A 25,475-nucleotide genomic window follows, 5' to 3' on the forward strand; every position below is an offset into this window, starting at 1 on the left:
AAAATAAATAAATAAATAGTGCAATACTTCCCACTTCTATCTGAAAATACATAGTTGCTTCTCTACAGTGTTTGTTTCAGTGGCATGTTGTGGTACTGCACCCTTAATCTTTACTTCATTACAGCTTTTTTGGGGGTGGGAGAATACACTAAAGTCAATGGAAGGTTTTTCAACCTAAGGTTTCATAGGAGTTAGATTTATTTTTTGTTTAACAATACACCTGAAAACAGGTCATTCTCTTCTAAATGCTGGTGCCTTTGAAGCTGTTTTGCAAAACTTTAAGACCAAAAAAAATCTGAACTTTGAGATTTGGAAAGATGAATTCACTCAAACCTTTCCTTTGTGTTTTGTAAACTTACATGCTTGCACACACTTTTTTCAGTGCATCCCATGCTATTTGATCCTCGGATGGCTCTGGAGGGAGTTAAGTTTTTTCCCAAAGGGAAATCAAATAGATGGCACTTCCCCAATGGCAATTTCAAGGGAGGCCAAAAACTGGATTAACAGGTTTTGCAGAATCAGCCTTGCCCGAGGTACTGCGTGGGCAAGCCTGAACTGCTACAATGGAGCAGGCTCCACCCAATATTATCAGTTCCTCCCATGCATGAGCACTGAATCTTATGTGGGGGCTTAATAAGAAGAAAAAATCCTAGAATTGTAAACATACACTTCCATGAGTGGGAAGGTGAGCACCTGCTTCTTTTTCAGTGGGAAAACTTTTTGTTCAGTAAGAAATATTTTACCTCTTCAATTTTCAGACAGTAATGAAGAATTATATATTTGATTGCTAAACTCCATCAGGTTTATACAGTACTTGTCACTGGCATTGAATTTTCATGTGCTCTCACCATATCTAGTATGTTTGAAAAAACAAGATGTCACAATTTTAATTGATACACCACTTCCCTTGTTTACTTCAATAAACTATGCAGGTTTACTTAGCAGGAATTACTGGTACAGGTGGTGGATTCAGTGTTGATTTTGATCATATGTCTGTGTGATAGTTTATATAGCTTAAAGTCTAAACTGCATGAAAGCTGAGTGAATCAGTCTCAAAGTATGATCTCTAAACACAAGGCGATATCATCAAACCTATACTATACAGTACATTTGTCTCCTAAATATGTTCTAGCCATATCCATTTGAAAAGTCTTCCAGGACAACTTAATGCTCTGAAATTTATAAAAATGAATGTTTCTATAAGTATGTGTCTTCATCACATGTCAAGATAGTTTGGTTGTGAGGGGAAGAAGGATTATTAAAATTCCAAATATTTGTCTCTGAAATTTAAGTTGTCCTTTCTCCATGTTCAGTGTAAGAATGTTATGACCCCTCTTTTAATACCCAACTCTATCTCAAGGTGGTGCTTGCCAAAAAGTACAATTGTTCTTCAAATGGATTCTTGTAACTTTATTTAACAGCTTACAAGGCACAATTACGTATAGTGACAAAGCTCCAATGAATGTGGCTTTACTATAATACAAAATGAGATTAGTAAAGTTTCACATAACAGTTTAGTGGGAAACATAGCAATTTGTATAGTAAAACCATCAAGCAGTACATCTGTAATGCCCACGGATTAAATACCACAGAATAGCATATGCCTGCTCCATTATATCTTTCATACCAGGCATTTAAAAACATGTATATATTGCATTGGTAAACAGGCCCAAACTAATCAATTTATTTAATAATGCTGACCTTGAAAATATTTCAAAGAAGATCCATAAAATATACAGCTCAATCATGATGTAGATTGGATTTACATAATGCTGGAAAGCTTTCTGTAATTTATGTAAAAAGCAGATGTTTAGGTAAATAAGTTAATCAATACAAAGATTGTATTTTTCCACAGCTGCTGAATTGCATTGTTAGAAAGGCAAACTGCAGTTGTGGAGATTATGAAGCCATTAGTGAAGTTATGTCAAGAAGAGCTAGTAAACTTTTCCAACAGTATTAATTTTGGTTTTAAGTTTAAAGTAAAAGGAGGTAGTGTGGTAAGGTTCAACCCAATTTTACTGATGCCTGATACATGTGCAAGTGGCCGATGGGTTGTCTTGTAATGAGATATTTGAATGAGATCCATTTCCATTAGAATGTGTGTATAAGACAACATCAACTGGTCCCCAGGTTTAACGTCTTCCCTTTTGTCATACCTGTAAGGAGTATGCAGTGGATTTATTTGCATTCTTAGAACATACTAAACTTCTGCTAGTTATCTGCATAGACATGTACTATCAGAAACAACATAAAGGGAACAAAAGATTCTCAGTCTAATTCTCATCATGCTGCATTATGTGAGCCACAGAAATAAGTGCTAATGTTTAAAGAAAGTCAAACATTGCATTAGCAACTCCTCCTGCTGCTACTGTGATAGTCCATAGAGATCGGTGAGCTGATCATGGTATATTTTCTCTCTGCCCCTCTATTTGAAAGCTGTGGAGAAAAGGTTTACAGTGAGGCCTGTGATTTGCAGGGGAGGGGATTGGGCTGGCTTTTGTTAGGATCTGATTATGTGGGTTTGACTTATTTCTGGGAGAACTGGTTTAGGCTGCAGAATGGGCACTCTCCCATGCTGGCAGGTAGTTGCAGTGGGGGCCCCACATGATGGTGCTGAATCATCTCCTCCCCCCGATAAAACAAGAGGAAGGATTGCCTGCTGGTTAGGGCTCTAGTGTAGGACTTGGGAGTCCCTGGGTTCCATTCCCTGCTCTGCCACAGGCTTCCTGTGACCATGGGGCCAGAGTTACAAAGGCATTTAGATGCCTGAAGATGCAGATCGGTACTTGGTATGATTTACAGAAATGCCTTTGCATGCAAAGCGCCTAACCTGCTGAGGTACTTCTGTAAATTATATTAGGGCCCAGATCTTCAAAGACATTCAGATACCTAACACTCAGTGAAATCAACAGGAGTTAGATGCCTAAATACCTTTGAGGATCTAGGCCTCACTGCCTATCTGCATTTTTAGACACCTAAATGCCTTTGGTCATCTGGTCAGTTGTTGCTTCATTCCTTAGTTTCCCATCTGTAAAATAGAGATGACAGCCCAAGCGCACAGGGCTGTGGGGAAGATAAATACATTAAGGAGGATAGATAGAAACATAGCATGCCCATGAAAATATAATAGCCCTAAGGGAATGCTATTTTCTTAGGTAAATGATTCAGGTTAAATCATAGCCTTCATGAGACTCTGTACCATGATGTATTAGGTTCCACATAGTGGGATGATAAGAAATATTTATATTTTCACATATGTGTATCTTTTCCTTTCATAAAGATATATCCTTTAGCTAATTTCCAAAGTTATGTTTAAGTTATCAATTTGCATCCCTTCTGTAATTAGAGTTCCGACTTCTACACCTTGCAACAATGCAGCAAGGAAGAGGGAATAAACAAACTTCCTTACGTGTCAACTTGTATGTCCACCAATCTTTCACATCTAAGTTGTTTCTTCCCTGGTGGGATCCGAACATTACTCTAAAGTTGCCAGTTGTGGATTAGCAAGAGGAAGGGCCTTAATTCCAGAATGAAAGTTTCCAAAACTCTTAACGCTAAAACTCAGCTCTGATCAATCTAAGTTATTTTTTACATCAAATAATCAGCCTCATCTTTGCTGAGGCTGAATCAAATTAATAAGCATTGAGATGATGAGAAAAACTGACAGGAAATACATTTATCCTCTAGCAACTGCTTGTCCCTCAGTATTCACCCCTGAGATGCAACTCAGTGATGGAGAAGTCAAGGGGGCAAGGATAACAAAAGTTAATAGAAACAGAACCTTCATTCCAGCAAAATCTCATTAAGAACGCTAATTTCAAAGATGATGCCACAGCATGAAGCACATTCTGCAGAATCCCAAGAAACCTGTAAATGTACTGTGTAACGGTACATTAATGTATGCAAACTGCATATTTATCATCTCTCCTAAGAAACCACCTTTTAGGCACTAGGCAGTTTAAGGACTATTAGACCCAGCTACCATTTGAGATGGGACATCTGGTGGAGAGTACATCACATCTGGCCAATTCCAATCCCATAGTGTCTCTCTGGGCTAGTAAAGAAGCTATCATTACGATGCAAGCTTTCCTAAATATTATTTTAAAATATACCTTATGCTCATACAGCACCTTTCATCGTGTTTCAAAGAGTTCATGATAATGGAGGAAAGGCAAACAAGATTATAGACCCATCCAGTGTTAGAATCTCCATAAAGTTTCTTTCAGTCTCTCTTTGAAGGCAGATAATGGAATTCCTGCATTTGTCTTGAGGCAAATAGAATATCTGGGCATGCCACTTCAAAACACTTCTAGTTATACACTGCAGTTATCCTGATGAATCATCAGTCTGCTCAGCCACTCTATCCATAAATCTGATTATCCCTTTATGTCTACAGTCTGTGAAGACAGTAAATTATTTTCTACCCATCTGAAGGGCTCTTGCTTCCTTGTGCCAGTACCAAGGTCTGGAGCTACCCTGATTCTTTACATTATTGTGCTGTGTGATGAGAACCTGCTGCCCGTGTGTATGAGGGTCACTGCTGTTTATCCCTGACCTCTCCTGTGTTGATCCTTATGATGAATCAGCCTTTCCTTGAGGCACCTTTCTGATGAGCAAAGATAACAGTGAGGGAAAAACTGCCCCTCCATATGAGGCTGCAACATCTGTCAGAGTGACAAAATGCTATTACTTTCTTTTTTCCCATCACATTATGGCCTCACGTTCCATGCTGCACCACCAATGGGAAGCAAAAACTGGTTAAAATCCATCAAAATTAGGCAATATATATAGAAAACATGAAATAGTCCAAAGTACGTTCAGTAAAGTAGCTTGCTGAATAAACAAGAATTGGGGCACTCTAGCTACCATATCTGTCCTACCACATGGGGGAACATTGTACAGTTATTTCTGACAGCTCATGATTTAGAACTTCCTCCAGATCCCAACATGTGAAGAGCAATCCAACATGAGAGTTGAACAGTTGTGAGGAAATGTCCCCTTTAACAAATTCAGTATTATCATTAGATTGAGAAAAAGTAGCAACAATAAGTGGTGCCAAACTGGCTAACTTCTGCATTCTGTCAAAAGCTAATTGCTTCTTCCTTCTCATTTTCCCTCCTCCCTGAACAAAAATCATGAGTTCTCAGATCACCCCAAGAACTAAATTACAACTTTTTTTTTTTTTTAAACAATGCCTCACACTATGGGGTCCTTATACATAACATGGGCTCCTGGGCATTACAGTAACACAAATAACAATAAATCTGATCCTGAAAATCATGACCTGGGCCAAGTAAAAATTCCCAGGCACAAGTAATTTGGGAATTATCTTAAATCCAGATCAAATTCTGCTCCTGTTCTATCAATGGGAGTTTGTCTATTGCCTTGAATAGTCATAAGATCAAGTCCTTTGCACACCTTTTGCTGATATCTTTTGACTAAGCTTCCATTTTAAAATAAATGACCTAGACCACTGTGGAGATCACCTTGAGAACTGAAAGTGCACTGTGGTCTTTTTTAGCCTGCACACTGAGAAACTGGAACACTGGTATCCAGAGATATTAACTTCCCCTATTCATCTTAATAATGGGCCCCTTAAATGCCAAAATTGTTAACCACTTCATTCCTGATGATCTTACCCAAAGCATTCAGTAGATGCCCTCATCCACAGGCATGACTGTTGTGTTTGATATTCTATATGATGGAAAAGATATTCCACATAACTAAAGCTATATTTGAACATGCAAATACCAAAACATTTTGTTATATTTTTTCAATTTAAGATATTTGCCACTGTCCTTAAAAATCAGGATAAAAGGTTATTTACGCTCTACTGTCATCAGTTGAAAAGTGATGGACTACCACAACGTCTCGTGTTTTGCAAGATCCAGTGACGTAAAGAAGGATTTTGAGGGTTATCTCGGACACATTTTTATCCAGTCACCCCAAAGATAGTTGAGTTTAATAAGCTAAGAGATTTTTTGATTTTCCCTCTTGTGTCTTTAAATTACCTCTGGTGCTTAAACAATAAATGGGCCAAGAAAAACAGAAAATAAGCTTCACAGATGTTCCATGTTTGGTGGAGAATTCCTACAGACTTTACCAAAATTCCCTGAAGATTTGGATTGCCCTTGATTTTGACTTAACACATACACTGTGTAAGAATCAGTGCCCACCACGTTTGCCGGCATGCATGCACACAAGAGGGAAGAACAATGTTTACTGTCTTGACAAAAACCCCTTGCTCATGACATACCTCCAATTTGAGTTGACTTCCAAAAATCGAGAAATTCCAGTCTGTGCAGCAGCCACATCAATATGGACAGAGACATCTACAACAAAAACAATACTATTTCAAAATGCTTGTAACTACAGTACACCTCTAACTGACTAATTAGCTAAATAACCATAAAAATGCATGTAAATATTCCAAAATAAACAATATCTAATGTATTTGTGAGAAATGTATAGCAAAGAATCCTCAAAACTGAAGTTTGTTGAACACTGCTTAACATTCGAACCAACTTTACATACCTGCTGTTGAAGGCACCAGCTCATGTAATTTCTGTATTGCAACTCCTCCAGGGTAGTTGAAATGTGAAACATATAATGATGTTCCTGAATAAGCAGCATTAATAAGGAGATGTGTCATAACCAACAGCGATCCTAGTTTATATAGCCAGGATTTTTTGTAGTTATGCAAACTGTGAAGAGGTAAAAAAACCAGGAAGAAAATTAGCTGTTGATCATGCCTTTACATTTTGTAAGTAGTTACTGGGGCAGAACATTTTAAAAATAAAAAGTTTCATTGTTGGACAAAAGCAAGAGTGAGAATGGGTGCAAGTTTGATTATATTAACGAAAAAATTATAACACTGCATTTCTTTCCCCCAATTCTAAAGGAATTATTTTTAATGACAAATTAATTGTTACAATTACAACAAATAATAAAATATTCAGAATATAACCCTTTAACACTTCTAGTTTTTAACCTTTAGCTGTAGAAATAAACATACAATTCTCTTTGGAATTTCACTTTAATTTGTTTATCTGAACAACTTAATTCAGTTCTTTAAGATAAATGTTATAGCTAAATGTTATCACTAAGCAGTCTCCTGAGTAAAGTAATAAACAGTATAGCTATTCACTGGAGTTTGCTCCCTTTCTCTTGTGGGTGAAATTAACTGAATTATAACACTATGCTGGGGATACAACTTGCTGCAGATATCTACTTATAACTTTCATTAATTGGAGTTACATATTCATCAAGGAGAACAAACACCTGTATTTATACAGCATATAAAATAAGATTTCTACTAAATCATTTTAATGATGGTCAGACAATAGCTATCCCATTTTATGTATAGTGTTGTAACAGTTCCGGCCTTAACTGATGACTTATTTAATAAATAATATTTTATCTATCTGGTTACAAGGCTAGGACTATGGGCCAAATTCTGGAACTGTTACAAAAGCTTTCCCAAACAGGTTCACATATGTATTGCAAAGAGAGTGCTAAACCAGTGGTTCTCAATCTTTTTTCATTTGCGGACCCCTGCAAATTTTCAAATGGAGGTGCAGACCCCTTTGGAAATTTTGAATGGAGGCACGAACATCTTTGGAGATCTATTGCCTGTTGAATTCTTTTCTATCGGTTTTCAGTCCAAGTCTTTTGCATACCCCTTAAACACAGTCCGACAACAGGTTGAGAACCAATGTGCTAAACTGCTTCCATTTTCCAGCTGGCAACTAGCAATCCAAAGCACAGCCCTGCCTCCCATCTCACTCCTGCTGGGTGCCCAAATAACATGTTCCTGGGGCATTGCTAGGTTAGAAGAAGGATGCTCATAAAAGAGTGGCCCCATGCCCTACAGTCCAATCCTAGAGCACCCCACTGTTGCTCTTGCTAGGGAGAACCTTCTGAGCTTTGTGCTGAGCTAGTATAAGGCAGCCAACTTCCAACCTGTGCAGCCAATGCTGGCCACAACAGTTCAGGTACAGAATCTGGCCCTATCACATGCCCTCCTTTGGCTAGCACATTACATTTAATCTCCCTTTCTCCTCTGACAAAAGAGCTGACCAGCATCTTGTAAGCTACTACCAAGTTTTGAACTGAGAATAGTCTTTTCAAGAAGCATTACTTTGAACTTACATTCGTGCGCAGCCTTTGGCAGCCACTACGTTGAAGACGGGGAAAGTGTATATGATAAACCGCAGCTCTTTATGTGGGAGAAAGGAATACAAAAAAATAAAACCCAGCGTTGGTAGAATTAATATCCGAGTCCTTTTGTCTGCTGCTCCTAGAGGCACAAATATAATGCTGCATCCCAAAGCACGCGGCAGGGCTGAATAGAAATACCACAAGAAGGGAGAAGTCTTTACGATGAAAAGGGAGTTAAGGATGTTATTGTTATCAGCAAATGTCTGGGTTAAAGTAACTTTATCCTTTCAGATATTCTGCAAAACTTTTGCAAGTATGCAATAAATTATTTAGTTTACAGCTATCACCTTGGTCCGAATTATTTCGAAGTAATTTGAAAACATCTTTTTTCTTTTTTAAATGCTCCTGGACTTGACAGCTTCCCTTCTCCCCCACCCTTTGTACTCAGCTGCTCTTGCAATTGCAGTCAGTGACCCACTGGTCTTTTCCCAATCTCTTCCTATTGCAAACACTATGCTGGGAATGTTAAACAGTCAGACAATGAGAAGTGGGTAGCAAGTCAAATGGTTGCCAGAAAGGGAGTGGGATTCAAGGGGATAAGAGAGATAAAATGCACTCCCATGAAAAACCTTCTTCTCTTTTCAAGGTTAAAGAGGCAATGAGGTAAGAGAGGAGAAGCCAAGGAGTGATTTTCAAATCAGGCCCTTAGCAGTAAATACAAAAAGGAAAGGGCAAATTGTAGCGGTTTTGTAAAGGAATAACTGCCTGGGGTAGTGGTGAGTTAACATGACACCAAGGCCATGACTACATAGGAAAAGTTGTACCCTTAAAATATATATATATATATATCAGGATTGTTCCACTGGTGCTACCAGCAGCAGAAGCTATAGCTTAGACAGGATTCAGATGGTTTTGCAACCGGATCACCTAACCATACTCTTAGTCACTGCGTGTATTACAGCTGCAACCACTGTTGCCACCACTGCACTAGCAGGGAATGATGGGTTCTGTTTTTGCCAGTGTAGATGCAGCCCAAGGCCTAGGTGACGAGGACAATGGACTTCACAACCAAGAGGGAGAGAAGAAGATAAGGCAGTGAAGAGACTGAAGGACAATGCAGGACTGCACAAAGAGCTTGATCCTGTGCCTATGGAAGTCAATGGAAAAGCTTCCTTTGACTTTAATGAGGCAGGAGCAGGCACCAAGAGGAGGATAGGAGAGAGGTATGTCTTGGAATTGGACTCCACAAGGTAAATTTCAGCTGAATTCTGTCACTGATGCCAAACATTTCAATCATGTCACAGCTGAGTCCCATGAATAAATCAATACAAATATTTGGTTTAGCTGACAAAAGGCCATGTCTTTATTTTCCTATATATACTTAAAGGATACTCCCCAGTTTGAACTTTTATTTAAAACTATATTATACCAAAGCACTTTCCCCTCCGGCCATAGAAGCTGCCTCCAAAACACAGAATCCACAGCAACTGTTAGCCCTAGAAGAAGAAAAAAACATCTTAGACAGACTGAGGAGCTCATCCAAACTGAACATTTGCCTAAGAGATGAACATAGACTGGGACACCCTTTGAGCTTTATCTAACGCCAGTCAAAACCAGTGGGAGCCAGGTCAGGCTCTGGGTCTTGTGCTGACATAGAAACGTCACAGATGGTTGCACAGTTTACATTTCATTGTAGAAATCACAGGCACAATTAGAGAGAGACTCATACTGTGTTCAGTGTGAACAATAGTCTGGACTGTGGGTCAGAAAGGATGTGGTGCAGGGAGTGGCTTCTCTCTGTAGCATCCTCCATCTCACAGTGCGATTAGGTAATGCAGAGTAAGTGAATGCTGATGTGCTCAGAATTATCTTACTCTGCTTCTCCTCTCCATGCTGTAACACCCTTCCCGCTACCCAAAAATGGCAATGTATTGATGCAACCAACATCAAGCAGACTCTGAGAGCATGCTTTTTAAGAGAGCCATGTTGCCATGAGGAGGCTCAGTGGGTCTACACACATATGCTCCAGCCCTCCACAGATGGCTTGAGACCAGGCGATTTTACAGTCTTTCAGCAGTGACCAACACCTAATCTATTCAAATTAAAGAAATGAAATAATAAAGGATGGGAACATACCATGTACCAGGCAACTCAACTATCCCTAGAACCTGATTTGTGTAAGCCTCTCTCCTTCCATCTTCCTCAATATCATCTTGTGTCACAACACATTACATCTCATCAGGGCCGGCCTTAGGATTTATGGTGCCCTAGGCGAGATTATTAAACTGGTGCCCCTGTGCCTGATCTGCTCTTAGCAACACAAACATAAGCTTATAGTATTGGAAAACTTGCCACATTCACATTATTAAAACCAGTTAAACTTAATTAAACACACTGTAATGCTGATGGACTAGCACTAAAGAAGCAGCACTATAGAAAAAATTCTGATATGACAGAATGATGCAAATACTATATTCTTTTTAATTTATCAAAATTTTATTGGAAATTTATATGAAGAGGTATTGAAACAAAGATTTGTTTTTAATTAAAAGCAATCTTTCTGGCTTTTTTGGCTGCAAAATCAGTAATAATGTCATCGTATGACAAAGACAAAGTCGTGTCTTGTTCGATCGCAAGAATGCAAGACCAGTCAAGCGTTCCTGACTCATTGTAAAGCGGAGATAGTTTTTAATGAGCTTTAGTTTTGAGAAACTCCGTTCTCCTGATGCTACTGTTACAGGAATTGTCAGTAGAATACGAGTGGCAATGTACACATTAGGATATATGTCAACAAGTTTGCGGGTATGAATAAACTGTACAATGTCCATCACCGATTTTGCATGTGGCAACATTGATGACAGTGTACTCAATTCTTCGTACAGTTCAAGTCCATTTAAATCAAAACTATCACCATGCTTCAGGAGGCTCTCTAGATTCTTGCACTTTGTCATTAGTTGCTCTTGTTTTCCTATTTCGTTGAATTTAGTTATGTCATACAAAAATCCAAACTGCTCATGGTGTACTTGCAAGGTATTAAACCTTTCATCAACAGCAGATACTGCTTTGTCCATCACAACATTAAAAAAATCAACCTCAAATTTCTTTTCTGGATCGTCTATGGGCATGATCTGCTGTACAGATTCTTCACAAAGAAGTGTCCCTGGCCTTTTAAACTCATATTAACTATGTATTTACTTTATGAAAGTTGGAGAAAACATTGTGAAAACGTAAAACATTGGCTGCCCAACTTCTGGGCTGGCAAAAGTTATACTGACTCACAAGGGAAAAAAAGAGCAGGAAAATCTTAGTACAACATATGGTCACTCTATACCAGGGGTCGGCAACCTTTCAGAAGTGGTGTGCCAAGTTCACTGTAATTTAAGGTTTCTCGTGCCAGTAATACATTTTAATGTTTGTAGAAGGTTTCTCTCTATGTCTATATTATATAAATAAACTATTGTTATTATCTGAGGTCTTGGCCACCGGTCCTGCTCAAGCCACTGCCAGCTGAGTAAATGAAACCCCAAACCGGCAGCAGGCTGGTGGCTGGAACCCTAGACAAGGATCCCAGGCCCTGCTCAGCCCGCTGCTGGTCTGGGGTTCTGACCACCAACTCCTGCCAGCCAGGATCCCGGCTGCCAACCCCCCCTCAGCCCGCTACCAGCCTAGGATTCTGCTCACCCAGGCTGGCAGGAGGCAGAGTGGGGCTGGCGGCTGAGCTCCTGACTGGCAAGGGGCCGGCAGCTGGAACCCCTGAGTAGCAGTAGGCTGAGTGCTGCTGACACCCCAGACTGGCAGCAGACTGAGCCACTCAACCCCCCACCGGCCCTGCTCAGCCCACCACCAGCCCACTCAGCCTGCTGCCGGCTGAGTGAATGGAACCCCAGGCTGACAGCAGGTTGAGTGGTTCAGCTGGCCTGCTCAGCCCACTGCCAGCCTGGGGTTCCTTGGGGGTCCCCAGGCCAGCAGCAGGTGCTGAGTGGGGCCGATGGCTGGTATTCCAGCTGGCAATAGGGCAGCAGCCGGAACCCCAGAGCAGTGATGGGCTGAGCCGCTCAGCCTGCTGCTGCATACTATCAAAAATCAGCTCACCTGCCACCTTTGACACGTGTGCCGTAGGTTGCCGACCCCTGCTTTATACACTAGTAAGGAGATGAGCATATTACAGTTGTTGGAGGGCTCTTATCAGGAGTAACAGGCTATAGGAAAGTCAGTCAACATTTTTTGTTTCTCTGATGAAAACTGACCCACTCCCTGTCTCAAACCAAACCTGTCACTAATAATTGTCAACAACTTAATTTTCTGTTTTTGGCTAAGATATTGATTTTTTAAAAAAAATATTGAAATTGGATTCAGGATTGTTAGCAAGAATTTTTGGCAAACAAAGTTGTTAAATGACAATCTAAATGGCAACACAGTACCGCTTTCATGCTTGGCTCACCCCCCAGCCTGCTGGTCCAACAGCTGCAGTAGAGGAGGAGATAGGTGGAAAACTGCAGGACCTCAAAATCCACCTCTTGGGGTGCAGAGTGGCAACAGCAGCAGCAAACCCTCAGGTCCAATCACACACCAATGGGCACCACCACCAGGCTTATGGACCATGGTGAAGTTAGCACAGCATCTGATCTCAGGGACGGGGCACCCATGGAGCCACAGCAGCTCATCCTGCCCTGTGCAGCTCCCCCCGGATGAGACGGATCGCTGGCAGCTGCCAGCCCGGGGGAGAGGTGCTCCCCAGCTAGGGTGGCCAGATCCAGATGTCCTGATTTTATAGGGCCAGTCCCGATATTTGGGGCTTTGTCTTATATAGGCACCAATTACCCCCACCTAGAGTGACCAGACAGAAAGTGTTTAAAATCAGGACTCATAGACTCATAGGTCAGAAGGGACCAATATGATCATCCAGTCTGCACAAGGCAGGCCACAGAACCCCACCCATCCAATTTTATAACAACCCCTAACCCAGGACCGAGTTATTGAAATCCTCAAAATTGGTTTGAAGACCTCAAGCTGCAGAGAATCCACCAGCAAGCGACCCGTGCCCCACGCTGCAGGGGAAGGCGAAAAACCTCCAGGGCCCCTGCCAATCCGCCCTGGAGGAAAATTCCTTCCCGACCCCAGATATGGCGATCAGCTAAACCCTGAGCATGTGGGCAAGACTCACCAGCCAGCACCCAAGAAGGAATTCTCTGCAGTAACTCAGTTCCCATCCCATCCAACATCTCCCCGCAGACCACTGAGCAGACCTATCTGGTGGTAATCCAAGATCAATTGCCCAAATTAACGATCCTATCATAACATCCCCTCCATATACTTATCAAGCTTTGTCTTAAAGCCAGAAAAGTCTTTTGCCCCCACTACTTCCCTCGGAAGGCTGTTCCAGAACTTCACTCCCCTAATGGTTAGAAACCTTCGTCTAATTTCAAGTCTAAACTTCCTAATATCCAATTTATACCCATTCGTCCTCGTGCCTACATTAGTACTAAACTTAAATAATTCCTCTCCCTCCCTAACGTTGACCCCCCTGATATATTTATATAGAGCAAGCATATCCCCCCGCAGCCTTCTTTTGGCCAGGCTAAACAAGCCAAGCTCTTTGAGTCTCCTTTCATAAGGCAGTTTTTCCATTCCTCGGATCATCCTTGTAGCCCGTCTCTGAACCTGTTCCAGTTTGAATTCATCCTTCTTGAACATGGGACACCAGAACTGCACACAGTATTCCAGATGAGGTCTCACCAACGCCTTATATAACGATACTAACACCTCCTTATCCTTGCAGGAAATACCCCGCCTGATGCATCCCAAAATCGCATTCGCTTTTTTAACAGCCGTATCACATTGGCGATTCATAGTCATCCTGCTATCAACCAGTACCCCAAGGTCCTTCTCCTCCTCCGTCGCTTCCAACTGATGCGCCCCAAACGTTTATCTAAAATTCTTATTATTAATTCCTAAGTGCATGACCTTGCACTTTTTACTATTGTATGGGTGGGGGTGGAGGGGTAAAAGGAGCCTATATAAGAAAAAGACCCCAAAATTGGGACTGTCACTATAAAATAGGGATATCTGCTCACTGTACCCCAATCCCCTATCCTGATTTTTCACACATCTGGCTAATCCTAACCCAGCCCTGTGTGACATTCCAATTCTGGCTGCCTGCAGAGGAAGTGAGTTACTTTCACTTTCATTCTTCAGCAGGCAGCCAGCCTCCCCTCCCCCCCAGCACCTCATTCAACCCAGCCCTGACGGAGGGGAGGGAGGAGGGAGAGAGGGGTGCCACAGAGCCTGCCTCGCCTCACCTCAGCTGGGGGGAAAGAGTCACACTCACAGGTGAGCTCCTTTCCCAACCCCTACCCCCCCCCCCCCTTCCCAGAGACCCCAGCAGCCAATCCCATTCCTCAGACTGTGCTGCATTCGGCTCTCTCTAGGACCCAGCAGCCCTGCTTCTACACTGTCTGGGCTGCCTGCAGAGTGGTGCCCCCAGGGAGAGTGAGGCCCTACGCAGCTGCCTATTCTGCCTATGCTTAAGGACAGCCCTGCATCTCATTCCTGGTCTGAGCTTGTTACTCGGGGTAGATTTCAGGCCATTTGATGGTAATGATGGCTAACTTCTCTGATCGTTGTTGAGTGGGAAACTCCATCTCACCTTACCATAACAATGCACTCTAGGAAACTTTGCAAGTTGAAACGTGCAGCATTTTCTGGCCACTACATTAGTTCCTTTTGTTTAGGAGACAACACGGTCTTAAGATTTTTGCTAAATATCATGCATTTCTCCCAGAGTAAAATTTCACCAGTTTAATGAGTACATTTGCTTTCTTGTGGTCAAAATAGACGGAATTTATTCTTAACTTTCACTTTCTATTAATTAAGTTTTCCTGCATGCATATTTTTAAATAAAAGAAGATCTTAGAAAAAAGAAGAACTATTGGATATTAAATTAAATGAAAAAAATTAGCACTTCCTTACCCAGCCAAACAACGCCAGCAGCAACAGCATGGGAAAGCATCTTTAAAATGGAGATTCTTTTACTTAGTAATGTCACCAGAAGCATGAGGCCTAAGAAGATACAGAGCTCTGATCTAAAGACAATAATTGCCAGTGCTGAGAACCAAATAAATGGTCCATGCTTTTGCTGTATCCAAGACGTAAGTGCCAAGAGAACTGTAGAAAGATATAAAAACACTGTATTAACTACTAGAAATCTTTAAGGTTTTTTAAATTCAAGTATCTGAATTAAAGTCTGCCTAATGTTGGTTGCATCAATACACTGAATTAATTCAATGGTCCTGAATAGGACCATTTTGGGTCCTATTCAGTACTCCTACTGCAGCAAAGCTTTCACTGAAGCCAGAAAAAGGTATGCAGAATGGGGGCCTTTGTAAAGTACTCTAGTTTGATGCACTAGCTAAGTAGGAAGGGATGTATCACAAAGGAAGGAGTCTGGAATCCCTCCTCAGAGAGTATATTTAATGAGTGACATGAACAACTCTAGTCGTGACAGGGTACTGAAAGCTTTTCTGAATCTAAGTGGTATGGTAATTACTATTATAATTTATTCAGTGACAGCTAGTGTGCTTGTTATTCTCATGACGTATGCATATCTTGCATTAATGCTAATGGCACTCAAATCCAAGCATCAAGAAGAAAATATACCCTGCGATCCTAAGAACAAGGAAATATGAATACATTTGGGTGGCTAGGTGCACATGTATCACATCTCTATACACTATGGGTTCTCTACTTTTTTCATAGTGCAAGGCCACATCCTAACAAATATCATATTGAAGACCAGTCATGATCACAAAGCATTCATGTGGAAATTACAGCAGTTGCTTGTATGAAGACTAAAAGTAGAAAAGTATTTTAGGAGTCTCAGTACCTTGTAGTGCTTTGAAAAGGTTATTGCTGTACAATAGTCACCTGATGATTCAATGTGTTTTTATTCTGTTCTATATAGGTTCTTATACTGCCCTCATCTGAGCACTTTCCAGTAGTGTATTAAGTGACACAACTAATATCTGCCACATGTGGCTGGTGGTTTCTCCCATCCTCTCTCCAGGTGTAGAATTATGTGTGCAGTGGAATCTTCTGGTTTGGAGGATTTTTTATTTTTCAAATGCATTTAGATCAAGTCAAAGAAGAGCATACTGCACTTGGAGAGAGAGGTGGTGAGGTTTCTGATGGTCCTTATTTCGGAAGGGAGTTCATTGCATAGCCTCGGACTGGCCTCTGAGGTAGCTCTGTCTCCTGCACAGACTAGCTTTACTTTACTACAGATTATTAAATTGCAGGAATGTCCAGAGGCTGTGCAATGGCCGCATGTTTTATAAATCAAATAAATGTAGTCAAATCTCTACTTAATCAAAGTCACGCGGTAAACTCCCTATATATTTAGCTTAAAGACAACTTCAGTTTAACAAATTATTTTAACACATATGCTATAAAACATACAACCACATTTCTCCATACCCCTTGCCACACAGTCCAGCCATCAGGCATATATACATTAACTTGGTCTGACTGCATTCATTTGTCCATATGCCAGGAGCCAACCTGTGGCTCCGGAGCCACATGCAGCTCTTCAGAAGTTAATATGCAGCTCCTTGTATAGGCACCGGGGCTGGAGCTACAGGTGCCAACATTCCAGTGTGCCAGGGGGTGCTCAATCCCTGGATCCGCCCTGCCCCCTCTCCACCCCTTCCTGCCATCTCCTCTGAGCTCCATGCCCTCGCTCCTCTTCCTCCCCCACTCCGTGGCTCCTGCATGCCATGAAACAGCTGATTGGGAGGGGAGGGAGGGGGAAGCGCTGATTGCAGGGCTGGCTCCAGGCACCAGCTTATCAAGCAGGTGCTTGGGGCGGCAACTCTGGAGCGGGGCGGCACTTTCAAGTATCCAGCGGCAATTCGGCGGAGGGTCCCTCACTCCCGTTCGGAGCGAAGGATCTCCCGCTGAATTGCCGCAGATTGCGATCACGACGTTTTTTTTTCCTGCTTGGGGTAGCAAAACCCCTGGAGCTGGTCCTGGCTGATTGGCGGGGCTGCCAGTGGGTGGAAGTTGCTGGGAACGGGGTGGGGTGGAAGCTGATGGGGGGCTGCTGACGTATTACTGTGGCTCTTTGGTAAATTCTGGCTCCTTCTCAGGCTCAGGTTGGCCACCCCTGCCATATGCATTCACTATCACTACAAATAGAAATAATTTCAAAATATAAATGACATCCTCAAAATAAATGCTTACCAACAGGAAGTGCGAACATATTGGGAAGTGTTCGAGTGCAATAAAACATTAGATGAAACTGAGTAACAGTTATTAGACAGAAGATCGTCGATACAGTTGATCCAAACTGCTTTCTAACTTCTTTCTTTAATTTCCATAGTGCATAAATCACACTAAGCCCCAGACTTCCTCGGACTTTTGTGAGGAAAAAAATTATAGATAAGAAAGCAATGTCAGGTTGCTTATTGATGGAGGCAACAACAAAGAGGAATGTTAATAAATATTAAATTACTACTGTACAAATACAAAAAATATTTTAAGTAGTGCAATATTTAAAAGATAGGGTAAGGAGTGTATAAAGAAACAGGAAAATTATGTTACAATACAATATTTTAGATGAGACTTAAAAGAAATAAGTATTTAAGGTAGTGTTTCCAATGCAATCCATCCTTGTTTGATTGCGACTCAGTAGTGCAAGGGTTGAGTTCTGTGAATTATGTTATGTGGGGTGATGTAGCAGTGTGGTCTGCCCCTTTAAGGGCCTGCGGAGCCAGGGAGCAGCAAACCCTGGCCAAAGGACAATCCCAGAAGACAGGTGCTGGGAATGACCAAATCCAGCTAAGCAGCAGCCAGTGATTGGCGCTGATTCCCAGCAGGAAGATATAATTGAGGACCTAGATCGTCCAGAGAAGGAGGACCAAGAGAGACAAACCACACTTCCCTGATCCCCAGCCCACAGGGTTTGGATAGATGGGTGTGGCTGATTGTTTTGTCCCCAAGCAAGTAGACAGACCCACCAGACTACCGGTAGATGCTGGTATGTCTAAATAAAACACAATATATGCAGAAAATCTTGGAAGTGAATTCTGAATTTCCTTCCCCCATTCCCTCAGTTTTCTGTTAGAACTCTGTTACTTTAGTACAACTTTCTTTGTGTTGTTTACCTGGTCCAAAAAGGATGGTGGAACCTTTAAGTTAGCATTAAGTTAAACAACTCCAGTCTTGCAAGTTCACTTATAAAATAAATAAATATACTACTATATTCTCTAGCATTGATCAAAACCACTATATCTTACAACTGTGTTACAGACCAGTACTGCAGAATACAGCACTGTAAAAGATCTCCTTTCAGACCTGATTTAAGGTTCATACCTATCAGTTGGGAGTAAAACTTGGACATTTGCAACCTAGACAGCACGAATATAGCTGGGCTGGAAAGCGCAGCAATAAAGACTGGTCCAAGAAACGTTCTTGGGACAACTCCAGGAAATTCATGATGGTCATACTGCAAAGAAAATAAAGGCTCAGTAAGACAAGCAAGCTAGAAATAACATCTAAGAACAGATGAGTGTAGCAGAACTAAATAAATAATGCTCTTATGCTTCATGTTGCATTTGTGCTGATCAAGAAAGAGAGCGATGGTTATCTTGAACAGACCATAAATTCCTATTCACCTTCTCCAAGTCCAGTCTGTGGTACACAATGTCATGGATGGCTTGGAGGTTGAAACTCTCCTCCACTTTTGTAAATGGACAGACAGTTAAATGTGCAAAGGCCACAGCAATGATCAGTAACAGCAGGAGTGACTGTCCACCTGTGCTCCTCTTCTCAGCCATGCTGGACGTGAAATACACATATAGTCTGTTATCAGAGATCAAAGCTGACAAGGGAAAAAATGAAATCATATTAACAGCATGACAATGTGCCTACAAGGGAAAAAGGAAAGACTTATGCATTTTATTAAAATATAAAAGGAAAGACAATATTATTGTACCTGTAGCCTAGTGCATGACTAACAGATCAAATAATCAATCAGGTTTTCATATATATTAACAAAGTGGAGTATCTTGCTAGGAGCATACTCAGCCAGTGTTCCACGCTTTGCACTTACTGCCTGAAGTTTAAGGTTTTGGCATTGATCTATGAAGTCTTTATGTCTTATGCTCTATCATAAGAGACAACTTTTCTCCACATAACATACTGCCACCACAAGCATAAAGGAGAAGGAGCTGGTGGCACAGTGTTTTCTGTGCAGGTCCCATATCTTTGTAATTTGCCTATTTCTGTGGTGTGAAATAGCCTGATTTTAATGATTGTATGCAGCGTTGTTGTAGCCATGTCGGTCCTAGGATATTAGAGAGACAAGGTAAGTGAGATTATATCTTTTATTGGACCAACTTTTGTTGGTGACAGAGACAAGCTTATTTCTGAGGCAATTTCCAGAAAAAACAGTTCAGCTGTTTACAAGAACAAAATTAGGGCAAAACAATATATTTTCCCCATGTTTAAAAAATTCTTACAACTGAAACTCATCCTGGTCCCAGGAATGTGCCTTTTGCTATTCCCATGAAAATCCACTCAAATTTGCCCAAGTTATACACCTCTGAAAATCCTAATTCACCCATGCTCAGTAGGGGGATGTTAGAGCATGGTAGTTAAATTCTCTGCAGATTCTGTTTGCAGACATCATGTTCATCCCCCCGACGCCCCCCTCCCCATCCTACGTCAGGGATCAGCAACCTTTGGCATGCGGCCCACCAGGGAAAGCCCTGGCAGGCTGGGCCAGTTTGTTTACTTGCCGCATCTGCAGGTTTGGCCAATCGCGGCTCGCCATCCCAGGCCAATGGGGGCTGTGGGAAGTGGCGTGGGCTGAGGGATGTGCTGGTTGTCACTTCCACCCCCACTGGCCTGGAGCCACGATTGGTCGAACCTGCGGATGCGGCAGGTAAACAAACCGGCCCAGCCCGCCAGGGTGCTTACCTCACTTACCTGGTGGGCCACGCAGCAACGGTTGCTGATCCCTGTCCTACATGCTAGCTAGGCGGCACATGTTTCATCCCCACAGAGCAACTGAGGAATAGTGGCGCAGTGGAACTGGAATGCACCAGCATGGTGTTCTGGCTCAGCTACACTGCTGTGCACCACCCCTTACAGAGTGGGGACAGAGTTAGAGCAGCATGAGGCTTAAAGGATCAGGCTGGTGCGGAGACACTGCAGTTTAGGACTACACCATTGCTGATGACGCTCAGAATGTGAGTGCTGAACAGAACTTTCTTTGTAATTGCTCCTCCTAATTGCCATGGGCCACTGTGGTGCCATACACTGGAACTGTGAGCAAGGAGTCTCTCTCTTATGTGTTCTCAATGCCCCTGATAGCACCCAGGCAGTATAGAGGAGAGGGAGGTAACTTAACTGGAATGTAGAAAGGAGAAGAGCAGAGAGGGGAGACCAACACACAAGCCAAAAGAAAGACTGGGACAGGGACCAGACAGAACAAGGGGCAGAAATAGAAGGGATCAGAGGTATAATGGTCTATAACTACTAAAACATGTACACCTCGAGAACCTGGAATTGACCCCAGGATTCCTGAGTCTGACCATTCCTCTGCTGTCAGCAAATACCTGTGAAACCCACTGGCAAAGTGTGTGTCTCATCTCCCGATACTGTTTGGTCCTTAGAGAGAATGACAACCTGCTACCAATTACTGTGTTACCCCAGAGGTCTGTACTGTAAAACTAAAGGTTCAAACGCTGTTGATGATACATCCAGATGTCAGTTTGGTTTTACACAAAATATTTTTTTCCCTATTTTTCTTGGTTTGTAACTTTTGCCACTGCCACATATTAGCAAAAGTGCCAGTCCGAAGGCTGGATAAAAGAGGTGGGTTTTGCTGTTAGGTTTGCTACCCATTCTGGTAAAACCTTAATGCAACTGAAACAGTTCAGTCAAACTGAAATTTGAGAATGGTAGGTAGAGATGAAGGTCAAAACTCAAGTAAGACAGTTATCAGTGAAAGCCAGAAGAAAGCTGAGATCCCAAGATATTGAATCCTGATAACCAAATCTGTAACCAGAATAGGCATGTGGAATGTATATATACCTCTACCCCGATATAACGCTGTCCTTGGGAGCCAAAAAATCTTACTGCGTTACAGGTGAAACTGCGTTATATCGAACTTGCTTTGATCCGCTGGAGTGCACAGCCCCGCCCCCCTAGAGCGCTGCTTTACCGCGTTATATCTGAATTCATGTTATATCAGGTCGCATTATATCGGGATAGAGGTGTACTTTCGTATAGTACAGGAAAGCTGGCACAAGTTACACTAGAAATGAAGAAGTACCATCTGAACACGGTGTCAATGAGACAAGATGGGTAGGGAGTGGCAAGATGGTGGCTGGGGCTACAATCTTACACTCAGGGAGATGAATGCACAAAAGAGGTGTATGAATTATGCTGGATAATATCACAGTAAAGACCCTCTGGCTTGCGAGCCAGTGAACAACAGATTAATAACAGACTATAAGTAAGACATATCAAATGTACAATAATCCATGTATGCACCTATAAACACATCAGGTGGCAGTGAAAAGGACACATTCTATGAGCAGGTGTGTGTTAGGGTGTATAGACCCAACACTGATGAGGAAGGCATCAGAGAGACCCTATGCGCAGGGCTAACCTCTCCCCCTGCCCCTCTCAATCCTGAATGGTCAATCCCTGATAGCACCCAGGCAGTATAGAGGAGAGGGAGGTAACTTAACTGGAATGTAGAAGGGAAAAGAGCAGAGAGGGGAGACCAACACACAAGCCAAAAGGAAAACTGGGACACATCACATCACATAGATGCTCTCTGGCAGAGGCAGTGATAGAATCCAATTATCCAGGGTCCCATTCAACTGCCTTAACCATGAGACCATTCTTTCTCTTCCTGCAGTCCCCTGCCTCATTCACTACAAGCCTTCCAACTTCTACAACAAATGAGTCAGTGGTCCTACAGACCTTCATTCACTATATAATCTTGATTTCTACCCAAAGCATGTTCACAGTACACTGGATGAAAGCAGAGGCCTGTAGAAAAAATATTATGGGATCATGTAATTAAAGACTGCATGCCCATCAGTGAACTGAGTTAGGATTGCCTGTACAATCTTAACTTTAGAGTGTTTGGTTTTGCAACATTAACATTTTAACAAAGAGGTTTTTCTTTTTTATTTAACTCAAAGTGCATTCAAAATTAGGATGCTGCAAGGAAGATACATCCCTTTGGGATTTGCCACAATCAGGATAGTTTTCTTTACTTGAGCTGTATCAGCTGTTTCAACAATGTGTTTTGAAGGTGACCTTAAAAGTATTTTTAAACTCAGAAGACCTATACTAGGCTTTTCTTTTCTTTTTTTTTCCCCCCAGTGAAGGGGTGGGTTCATTACAAAGTGAGGTGATGTAGTGCACATCATACTAGTCTTTCTAGATTTTAACATCTCTTGAGTTCGGGAAAATCAAAGAAAGGAGGCAGTAGTTCTGGACTGCAAATCTGAGGAGAAAACTTTTAAAATTTCATCAGACAATGGGAGTAACCAGGCTACCAAAATATTAGGTCTCTTGATTAATCACAGTTAACTGACACAATTAACTCCAAAAAATTGTGATTAAAAAAATTAATCATGATTAATCGCACTGTTCAACAATGGAATACAAAATAAAATTTATTAAATATTTTGGATGTTTTTTCTACATTTCCAAATATATTGATTTCTATTACAACACAGAATACAAAGTGTACAGTTCTTACTTCATATTGTTGACTACAAATATCTGCACTGCAAAAATGATCAACAAAATAAATAGTATTTTTCAATTCACTCATACAAGTACCATACTGCTATCTTTTCATCGTGAAAGTGTAACTTACAAATGTAGGGTTGTTTTTTTTTGTTATGTAACTGCACTCAAAAACGAAAAAATGTAAAACTGTAGCGCCTACAAGTCCACTCAGACCTACTTCTTATTCAGCCAATTGTCAAGACAAACAAGCTTGTTTCTATTTACGGGCCATACCATTGCCAGCTTCTTGTTTACAATGTCACCATACAGTGAGAAAGAGGCGTTTGCACAGCACTTTTATAGCCAGCACTGCAAGGTATTTATATGCAAGCTAGGCTAAACATTCATAAGCCCCTTCATTCTTCTGTCACCATTCCAGAGGACATGCTTCCGTGCTGATGATGCTCATTAAAAAAATGTGTTAATTAAATTTGTGACTGAACTTCTTGGGGGAGAATGTTTGTCTCCTGTTGTTTTACCCACATTCTGCCACATATTTCATGTTATAGCAGTCTCAGATGATGATCCAGCACGTTCTTTTTAAAAACACTTTCACAGAATATTTGACAAGACACAAAGAAGGTACCAATGTGAAATTTCTAAAAATAGCTACAGCACTCAACCCAAGGTTTAAGAATATGAAGTGCCATCCAAAATCTGAGAGGAATGAGGTGTGGAGTATGCTTTTGAAAGTCTAAAAAGAGCAACATTCCGATAAGGAAACTATAAAACCTGAACCACGAGAAAAGAAACCAACTTTCTGTTGGTGGCATCTGACTAGGATGATAAAAATGAAATGCATTGATCTGCTCTGATTTGGACTGTTATCGAACAGAACCCATTATCAGCATGGACGCATGTCCCCTGGAATGGTGGCTGAAGCATGAAGGGACATATGAATCTTCAGTGCAGCTGACACGTAAATATCTTGCGACGCTAGCTACAACAGTGCCATGCAAATACCTGTTCTCATTTTCAGGTGACATTGTAAACAAGAAGTGGGCAGCATTATCTCTTGAAAATTGTAACCAAATTTGTTTGTCTGAGCAATTGGCTGAACAAGAAGTAGGACTGAGTGGACTTACAGGCACTAAAGTTCTACATTGTTTTGTTTTTGAATAATTATTTTTTGTACATAATTCTACATTTGTTGGTTCAACTTTCACAATAAAGAGATTGCACTACAGTACTTGTTTTAGGTGAATTGAAAAACACTATTTTTTTTTTGTTTTTTTTACAGTGGAAATATTTGTAATAAAAATAAATATAAAGTGAGCACTGTACACTTTGCATTCTGTGTTGTAACTGAAATCAATTTATTTGAAAATGAGAAAATGTCAAAAAAATTTAAATAATGGTATTCTATTATTAACAGGGCAATTAATCACACAATACATTTTTTAAATCACTTGATAGCCCTACACAATATCTTAATAAATGTTAACACAATCCACATGTTTGTCTTTTTATGATGTTTTTGGGGATGCTTTCCAGGTGTTAGAGCCCATCAGTGGAGTTTTCCTTTAAAAGAAGGGTATTTGACAGAACTGAATGGCTGCGGAGATATAAGTACAAATACACGCTTTATAGTTGTGTGATGTGAATATTTATATGTATGTTGTCAAAAGACAAACTTTTGTCAATTTTTTACCCTGGTTTAATTTTAAACGCATGGCCGAGCGCTTAGATTCCTACACCCTCCACCCAGCTTCCTCAATGACCCAGTTCAGTCGCTTTCCCATGCTGGCAGGGCTGAGACATGTCCCGATGGGCCCCTCGCTGCACTTTATTATTACGGTGTGTGCGTTCCTTGAGCAGCCAGCGCTGTCGGACGGGACCCCCGTCCGCTTCCACGCATTAGTGAACCCCCACCCCCTTCCACTGGGGGCCCCAGCTCTGCCCGTGGGCGCCTAACCAGCCAGACAGCTCCACCCAGTCCACTGCAGAGTGCTGTGGGGCGCGGAGTCGGCGGAGCTCATACAGTGTCCCACAGCGACGTGCCTGCCACACGGTCACGCGTGGACACGACACGTCAAACGAATGCCCCTCATCCTCACAGAGTCCCCTCCCGCTTCCCCTGGAAGCACCGGCGCCCCGCGTGACGGGGGCCCCTCGGGTGAGAAGACCGAGGTGTGGAAGGGGCTGCAGGCTCGCCAGCTACACCACACCCCTAGCAGCCGAGACCAACCTGCCTCCGCAGCCGCCTGACCTTTCCAGCTACAGTCCGTCAGCCACGTGGCCGCCTCACATGGGGGCACGTGACAGCGAGGCGGCTCAGGTCACCTGACCGTACTAGAGGCTCCAGGCGGCCATGTTGGATTCGGGCAAAGAGCCCACAGCAGGCATACAAGTCCCTGTACGCGCGGCGTCTAACAGAAATGGGCGGCTGGTGCGAGGTCGCTGCCGGGCTCCCGGCTGCCCGAACACAAGATGGCCGCTGAGCCTGCAGTCGGCCCCGCCCATCGCTTTTTCTTCTCTGGCTTCCTGCCCACCCTCGC

The 25,475-nt window shown here is 42.0% G+C and overlaps 2 protein-coding genes across 5 annotated transcripts in view; one reads left to right on the forward strand and one right to left on the reverse strand.

Annotated features, from left to right (window-relative positions):
* ZBED4 (zinc finger BED-type containing 4) overlaps window positions 1-9,546 on the forward strand; it is a 41,960-nt gene extending 32,414 nt beyond the window's left edge. The window contains exon 3 of one of the 2 annotated variants that reach the window (XR_007772050.1): window positions 9,181-9,546. The gene's annotated coding sequence lies outside the window, so the exon portion shown is untranslated. The remainder of the gene's footprint in view (window positions 1-9,180) is intronic. The other variant, XR_007772051.1, reaches the window with a different exon arrangement.
* ALG12 (ALG12 alpha-1,6-mannosyltransferase) lies at window positions 1,278-25,250 on the reverse strand. 3 transcript variants are annotated; one of them, XM_050936263.1, is made up of 10 exons: window positions 25,166-25,250; window positions 18,831-18,993; window positions 18,529-18,661; window positions 17,398-17,571; window positions 15,130-15,324; window positions 9,553-9,656; window positions 8,152-8,375; window positions 6,535-6,704; window positions 6,257-6,332; window positions 1,278-2,156 (listed from the first exon to the last, which is right to left on the reverse strand). In XM_050936263.1, the coding sequence occupies exons 2-10, from the start codon at window positions 18,990-18,992 to the stop codon at window positions 1,925-1,927; spliced, it is 1,470 nt and encodes a 489-aa protein (XP_050792220.1). In that variant the 5' UTR covers window position 18,993; window positions 25,166-25,250; the 3' UTR covers window positions 1,278-1,924. The 3 variants fall into 3 exon arrangements, with proteins under 3 accessions (XP_050792220.1, XP_050792219.1, XP_050792221.1); XM_050936262.1 differs by having other exon boundaries at window positions 1,279-2,156; window positions 18,831-19,036; window positions 25,166-25,245; XM_050936264.1 differs by lacking the exon at window positions 18,831-18,993 and having other exon boundaries at window positions 1,279-2,156; window positions 25,166-25,239.
* Window positions 25,251-25,475: the final 225 nt, after the last annotated feature.

The sequence above is a fragment of the Gopherus flavomarginatus genome, chromosome 1 (genome assembly GCF_025201925.1).
Source record: "Gopherus flavomarginatus isolate rGopFla2 chromosome 1, rGopFla2.mat.asm, whole genome shotgun sequence".
Lineage (NCBI taxonomy): Eukaryota > Metazoa > Chordata > Testudines > Testudinidae > Gopherus > Gopherus flavomarginatus.